This window comes from Gavialis gangeticus, unplaced genomic scaffold, assembly GCF_001723915.1.
Source record: "Gavialis gangeticus isolate Ggan-Ray unplaced genomic scaffold, GavGan_comp1, whole genome shotgun sequence".
NCBI lineage: Eukaryota > Metazoa > Chordata > Crocodylia > Gavialidae > Gavialis > Gavialis gangeticus.
In genome coordinates, this window is record NW_017728995.1 from 33,225,299 (window position 1) to 33,233,410 (window position 8,112).

General features: G+C 49.4%; 1 protein-coding gene across 1 annotated transcript in view; it reads left to right on the forward strand.

Annotated features, from left to right (window-relative positions):
* The window catches only part of TPRG1 (tumor protein p63 regulated 1), an 88,663-nt gene that overhangs the window by 4,830 nt on the left and 75,721 nt on the right, over positions 1 to 8,112 (forward strand). Inside the window, exon 2 of the mRNA XM_019503060.1 lies at positions 4,550 to 4,741. Coding sequence (XP_019358605.1) covers positions 4,559 to 4,741 — 183 coding nt within the window. The 5' untranslated portion in view covers positions 4,550 to 4,558. The remainder of the gene's footprint in view (positions 1 to 4,549; positions 4,742 to 8,112) is intronic.

The following is an 8,112-nucleotide window of genomic DNA, read 5'->3' on the forward strand; positions in this document are numbered from 1 at the left end:
GGGAGGTGAAGGCTGCTATTCAATCCCCCTCGGTCTTCTCTTCTCCAGACTCAATCAGTCCAAATCCCTCAGCCTCTCCTCACCAGTCACGTGCCCCAACTACTTCAAAATTTCACCCTTCCATCCCTAAACACAGTGCACATAAGATTACTTCAAGTCCACACTGATTTAGGGGCAAGCTGACTCCTGGGTTCCTGGCTCTTTCCCCAACCACCCTAGGCTGCCCTGGTTGTTGTAGGCAGTTGTAGAAACAGTCAGTTAAGCCTTAGAGAAAAAGGTTTGTGTAGGATTTAGGGCAAGGGACTAAGACCTAGTACATGCGGCTTTCTGTTCCCAGCTGTGCCACTGCCTTGGCTCAGGGCAGTCACGGCCTTCTTGTCCCCCTCTGCAAGGGGGAGAGAACAGCGTCTTGTTATCAGGGGCATGCTGAACCGTCATTAACCTGTATTATGTGGCCTGAGATCCACCGATGAGCAGCAGCGTCAAGGCATTTGGGGATGGGACAAAGGTTATATTCACGTGCGCCATGTGTCCGCTGGTGGAGATCATGGAGAGTGCTTCCTACCTTCCCATCTAACCAGTGCAGGTGTTGGTGTTATGACCTGTCTTACCTGCCTGATAGCCAGAGGTAGGCAGTGAGAGGGAGAAATGCATTGTTTCCAATGTGCTAGCTGCTTTCCAGCTGCATGATGTCCCGTGTATTGGCCCGGTTTGGTGCCTTTGCAGTTTGCCCTCGGTGGCATGCACATAGCTGCAACCACTGCAGGTTATGGCCTGTCATCACCATTAGGGATTTTGTTCCCCTGTGACTAAATAAAATTGCCCCATGCACATACCTGTCAGCAGTGAGATGGAGGAAGAGGAGCGGGGAAGGCCCTCACACCCCTTAGACCCACACCTAGTGATTAGGTCACCTTTCCAGCAATGCCACCTCCGAGCATGCCGGCCTTGTGTAGCTCATTACAACCTCCTTGGCTTTGGTTTCACACCGCGCTTGCTCTTGTGACTAATATCCTTGGGGTTGGAAGTGGTTGGCAGGACAGCACTGGTTTTATTTTAAATTGCACTGAGAGCAAAATGTAGCCCAGGTTTCCAGCATCATTAGCCGCCCCACTTTGCTTGTAGCAGGGCACAGCTGCCTCGGAGAGACCGGCTGCACTGTCTCCTCTTTGATATCTTCCTTTGATCTGTGCTGGTGCTGGTGTTCCCTGATCCTTACAGCTAAATTGCACAATTCAGTGCAGCTTTGTGTAGCTGACCTTAGCAGCAAAGGCCTCTGTGATTTCAATACAAAGCACTTTCCAGGAAAAGGGTTGCTCAGTTCTCTGACAATGCAGAAGGCCAGCCGGCTAGGGAGCGGAGAAGAACGTGGGCGGTTCAGCTAGCTGGAAAGGCTGTAAGGAAGATGTTTGTGTCGACCTCGGGTTAATTGCAAAGTATTCAAAGGACTTTGTTTTGCTTAATTTTGAGGTTAGAAGTTCCCTGGGATTTTGTGCAAAGAGTGCGTGAAGCACCGGGCCTCCTTTGAAGCGAACACAAGGAAAGGGTGCAGATGGCACAGGAGCCGCGACAGAGACAACGTCATCCGTGTGTGTTCATAGCTGGAGCGGCAAGGATGGGGCCTCACGTTTGCTCCGACTGCCAGAGAAGTCTCTCGTGCCTGAGATGATGTGTATTAGGACACGACTCTGGCGGGGGATGCTCCTCTTCTGCAAATTTGCATCGCAGGCTGGAAAACAGAGATTTGGGGGTCCCACCTAGGGGAGAGCTGGTCTGCAGGGAGGCATTACACTCCCTACCGCATTGAGGTGTTGCCAGTCTATTAGAAAATGGACAGCATCAGTAATGTGGGCATTGCAATCCACTGTAAGAGAAGCCCAGGTTCTGCAGTGAACCCGGCGATGCTCCTGTTGTCTGCCTTTGTTCAGCTTGTCGTCGTTTCAGAGGCCTCATCTTGGTACTGGGGCAGTTTGAAATACAAATGCATGATGTGCAATGGGGGGTGTAGGTTGTAGCCATGTTGGCTTAAGGACACAGGCAGATGAGGTTCTTTGGGTCAATCCAATATCTTTTATTCGACCAACTTAAATAGTTGGAGAACAATTTTTAAGCAAGCTTTTGGTTTGAACTATGTAAGTTGATGTGCAACAGAGGACTCTGCAAACTCGCTCCCTGATCCTCTGGCTGAAAGGGCTGGATCTGCTCCTGGTATAGGTCCAGAGCAGTGTTGGCTATGAGTCTGCCAGCTGGGGATCCCTGCCCCACATGCACCCCTTCCCCACTGCCCATGGCTTCGCAGCTTAGGGAGTGAGTGGTGTAGGGACTATTTCTTCCCCATCTTTCATGCCAAGGGATTCACAGCATTGCCACAATAAGCCATTGAAGCAGCAGGACTTGGCAGGGAGAGAAAATCCTGCTTGCTCTATCTGCAGGGATGAGTGCACTGCAAAACATGGCCAACTCAGGTTCAAGTAGTGCTGAGGACTCGCCAGTGTGGGTTCAGATGAGTTAAATCCATTAGGGGTAAACCTGGTGTTGAATAAATGGAGTTTAGTGCCACTGCTGCTCTCTCCCATCCCCTCCCTGAGGTTAACCAGCTGAGTTAGCATACCTGGCTGTCCCTCTGTGTGGGTTAGCATGCACAGGGGAGGCTGGGACACTTCGCTCCGTTCCCTAGGCACCAGGGAGTGCTTTGTTTGCACGCGGGGCATGAGCTGCAGCCCAATCAGGAAGTCAGGAATGTCCTTGTACTGAGAGGGGACCTCAGAGGCAGAGCAAGGGTTAACAGAAAGCCAAGGACAAATCAAGTGCTCAGGATCCAGGGATTAGCTTTTTGGGCTGCACAAGGATTGATAGATTTTTAAAGCCAAGCGGGTCTGTGCGACCATCTGGTTTCACCTCTTGAGTAACACAGGGCAGAGGTCTCCACCTGTTCCCTCTGTATTTCACTGGGCAGCTTGCATCTGGCTAAAGCGTCTTGGCCAGAAGAGCGTCCAGTCTTGTTCTGAAGCCCAGAAGAGAAGGACAAGCTTTGTTGTGTAGTCCAGCGGGTAGTCACCCGCATCCCTGAATATGTGGGCTTTAGTTTAGATAGGAAAAGCAAATAGGCTTCCAGCCCCTGGTTCTTGCTCTACCTTTCTCAGTTTAGATTCAAGAGCCGTCCTAGCACCTGGTATTTTCTCCATGTGGCAGTGCTTAGAAACCGTAAGCAAGCCATTTCTCAGCCGTCTTTTTGTGGATGAATTGCATTCAAGGCCTCTTGCCAACACACCTGATCAACATTGGCTGTGTCTACATGCGTGGTTACGTGCGCCTAAACTCAATGCACCTGTGTTTAAGGTGCGTCAAGTTGATTTCCGTGTGTGTCTACACATAGACATGCTAATGTGCATTCAGGTGTATTAAGCTTAGGCTGGCATAACTAAGCTGCATTAGCCCACGTGCAGCCATGCTAATGCTCATTAATGCAGTGTGTGTCCATTGACTTAGTGGCTTAGCTATGCCAGCCTAAATTTGGTACTTGCTTTAAGTACCATCTGCCACATCTGCTTTAAGCAAGTACCAAATTTAGGTGGGATTAGCCTAAAATCACCATTTTTAAGGTGCATTAAGGGCACTCACATGTGGACACGCCCTTACTGTGCCTTAAAAACGGCAATTTTAGGCTAATCCTGCTTAAAAGCACCACGTATAGATAAGCCCATTGTGTAGTAATTGTCACCACGTCCTCCAGGAGTAAACAGCCCCTTGCCAAAGAGAAGAGCCAGCACACTTTTTGGCCAGCCCTCTCTATTCAGCCATAAACCAACCCCCTGAAAGACTTCAGCTGAATATCCTGAGCTGTTATCATTACTTGCTTCCAACTTTATCCTTTCTTGGACTGGTTGAGTTCCCCCAGGAGAAGTCCCTGGGCTTCATATAATTCAAGAATCAGGCACATGGGAGAAAAGCTGCAATTTCCTTTCTGCTGAACTTCACCATCAAGGCTTGGTTGTGTCGGGCAGGGCATCCTCAAATTGCCTTGGGATCAGGTCCCAAGTTATAACCCTTAAGGACTGCTGGTTAATGCTTGGAGGTGTGTCTGGAGAGGAAGGAAGGTGTGTAGTGGACCTAGGTGCACAGGACTGAGACTGAGGAACTTCTACTCCTGTTCTCCAATGCTTTTATAGCACTCCTGGGGAGTGCTGCCCAGGTTAGTCAAGCTCTCCACCCTTATAGAGGGGGAAACATATCTCCTTCTCAAAGGAAACCATGTGAGACTGAGCTATTATTTGTAGAGCACTTTGAGATCTTTGCATGGAGAGTGCTGCTAAAGGGTCCAGCGATGCTATCGCGTCCTATCACGTCTGTGCCATTAACAAGCGGAGCGGAATGGTGTTTGGAAGGCCCAAAGCACAGAGAACAATAGTGGGTTTAAGTATGCGTTTGTTTTTGCCAAGTTTGGATGCCTGGCACACACTTGCATTTCATTTAGCATTCATCTAAAGGATCCGATCAAACATTTTGGTGACTTTTCAAAAGTTTGTTTTGCTTGCAGATTTTTTTCCAGGCTGTTGACATGTCAGAGGATGAAAACAACCAGGAGTTCGAGACAGAAGAACTGGAAGAGAAACATGGTGGGGACATTCCTGAGCCCAGGTTGGCTACCGATGTGAAGGACCCTTCTACATCTGCCACATCTGCTTCTTACCCAAGGCCTCATGTCAAGCAGTTCATTGCGAGGAAATTTTTCGTGACCAGGGTAGGTAACCCCTGGCACCAGGTCACCTCCTTTGCTTGCAATTCTGCACTGAGGGTGGCTTTGGGTCTGGGTTGATGACACAGATGTGAACACATGACACAATTACTGGAGCCATTTACCCTGGATTTTACTCTGTAACTAGTTTATTCCACAGTAAGAAGCAATACACATGCGCAGTTCTCCTGAGCTAGTTGTCTGCTGGGTGCACCACTATACAGCCCAGTCATTAGGTGGTGGGAGAGTCGGTTTGCTTTGAACTAGCCACCACCCTGCTATGAAACTGGCCCAGAGCACACACAGGACCAGTACAGTGTTGCTAATTGTCTGGGTGTATAGCAATAGTGCTCACATTTTTCCACAAGAAACCACAAGAATGGAGCCAAGATCAGCTCCCGGGACTTTGCGCTGCCCCTGCCCAACTGGGATTGGGCCCCAGGGACCCCACACCACTCCTGCCCAGCTCCTGTGTACCAGGATTAGGTCCTGTGCCACCCTGTGTGCCCAATCTAGCACACAGAGCCATTGCCCATGGGGGATCCCCATAAATCTGGGCTGTGAGCACCCCTGGTATATAGTAACTCCTTTCTTTCCAAAGAATAACTTCTCTGGAGTGGGATGCCATGTAAGGCTTCATGTTGTGTGTCCAGGCCACTCCAACCCTAGAATAAAGACAAGTGACTCTGAAGTATCTGTGTCCCATTTACCACCAGCTTTTGTACACGCCACATTTTTGGCCTTTCTTGTGCTGCAACTGCGTGACTGTTTGCACAAGTGGTATTTCCAGATGCGTTAAAAGGCAATCCTGCATGATCTGCCCGTAAGCCTCTGCAATTTGAATCAGTCTCTTGTGAGTTAGGTTTGGTGGACAAACACAAGGCCATGAGCTTGGTCTCCTCCAGGCATGCACGATTTCCACATATAAGCCTGTTAGCAGTGTTAAACAGGCGATGCTCAGTAGCAACCTTGGATATGGTAATTCATATTATGAATTTGGAGGAGGAAAGTAGAGGGAGGAAAGTAGATCCGGCAAACTACAGGCCCATCAGCCTGACCTCTATCCTGGGGAAGGTCTTGGAAAAGATTATGAAAGAGGCCATCCTTAACAGACTAGCTGAAGGCAATATCCCCAAAGGGCTGGAATAGACTGCTGCCGGAGGTGGTTCAAGCACCCACTTTGAACGCCTTCAAGACACATTTGGATGCTTATCTTGCTGGGATCCTATGATCCCTGCTGACTTCCTGCCCCTGGGGCAGGGGCTGCACCCAATGATCCTCCGGGGTCCCTTCCAGCCCAAATGTCTATGAAATATAGCCCAAACCTGCATGTGCTTAATACCAGGCCCATCAAGCTCTCTGCCCCTGAAGAGTGGAGAGTGTGTCTCCTCCTTGACAGGAGCATTATGAGATCAAGCTATTATTTGTAGAGCACTTTGAGGTCTTTGGATGGAGGGTGCTGCTAAAAGGTCCAGCAATGCTATTATGTCCTGTCACTTGGAAGGGGAGGGCCTGCTAGAAAGCAGCCCTCCATGCAAAATCCATATGGATAACTGAGAAGTGTCTTAATGAGGGATCTGTCTAATCTGGGATTTTCCCTAAATTCCACTAATCAATGGCCAGGCTCCTTGCAAAAATTTTTTACTGATATAGTTAGCTCCTGCTTACAGTGGGGATAAACCAGGTCTTTGTTAGTCAAGGCTTGGGTTTTGCATTGCTGCAACTGTTTCTTCTGCCAGGCACGGGTGATTGGAGTGCCCAAAATAGATCTCTGCCTAAATTACTATAGTTAGTTTGCCCTGAATTTAGGACTCCATTAAGGGTCAGGAGAAATGTCTGTAAGCTAGCATGCAGCGATGTAGAAAACCCCTTTCCCCCAGTGCCAGTTGCTACAAAATAGGACTGCACATTTTTCCTGTTAAATATATTGACCTGGCTGGTGTCTCCTGGCTGTATAAGCCTGACTCTCCTGGAGATGTAGAGCAACTTGAGTTTCTCTGGCTTCGGTGGTAGCTAAAGTTGCTCTGCATCTTGACCAAGGCCTTTAATTAGTGCTCTTATCTAAAACCGGGGCAGTGTGCTTTCCTGGAAGAAGAAAATAGCACCCGGGCTGACAACTTGGGCTCCGTTATGAATAGGATCACTGCTGATCCAAAGCAGTGCCTTGCAAAAGGAACAATGCTTAATCTCCACTGAGAAGGTATTTTTATGCTGCCTTCAGATTACTTTCCACGAGCTATCGTCTCTCAAAGCCAAAAGGCTGGGGCAAGGGGAGGTGAGAAAATTATGTCTAAACTGAAACTTGAGCACATAAATGACACACAGATGAACAGAGCTAAGCCTAGATGATCGGTTACTATTTAATTAACAGCTCCTTGTCGCCTTTTTATAGCTTGCACTCTCTTGCAGGCAGCAGGACTCTAATAAGCAGGCTCTAAGCACCCTGTTATATGGTGAGATGCCTTTGACTCTTAAGACATCAGTTCAGATCTTGCCAACACGTGGTTTGCTGCAGGCTATCAGGTATCCCCACAGGGGTCTAGCTCCAATTCACACTACCCATGTGAACATCTGTTTAGGTAGGAATCAAGGGGTGCCTAGAGCAAGTTTGTGCTGCCATCCTGAGCCCACATTTATTTCTGTGGCTGGATGTAGATGGCCAAGGCCTCCCTAGTGCTAAGGCTATATTATCCTTTCCTTATTGAAGATGTGGTCCAGGCTTCATGGAAATGAGTGGCAAGATTCCTATTGATTTCACTGGGCTTCAGCATTGACTCCTGGAAAGCTTGCTAAGACAGGTGAGGACTGACCGAGGTAAGGCCAGTCAGTCTTACCTCGGTCCTGGGGAAGCTTTTTGAGAGAGTTATCCTGGCACATGTCCACGAGGGGCCAGGGGGGGAGATTATGCTCAGGGGCAACCAACACGGGTTCATTAGCAGCAGGTCCTGTCAGACCAACCTGGTGGTCTTCTACGACCAGGTCACCAAATCCTTAGACGCAGGGATAGCAGTGGACATCGTCTTCCTGGACTTTCGGAAGGCCTTCGACACTGTCTCTCACCCCGTTCTCATTAAGAAACTGGGGGCTGTGGTGTCGACACCCGCACAGTCAAATGTGTCGCCAGCTGGCTGGAGGGCCGCACCCAGAGAGCGGTGGTGGACGGGTCGTGTTCGACCTGGAGGGATGTGGGCAGTGGGGTCCCCCAGGGCTCGGTCCTCAGGCCTGCACTGTTCAACATCTTCATCAGTGACTTGGACGAGGGGGTAAAAAGCACCTGTTCAGATTTGCTGATGAGGCTAAGGTGGGGGGATGTGGGCACACTAGATGGGAGGAATAGGCTGCAATTGGACCTAGACAGGTTACAGGGGTGGGCGGAC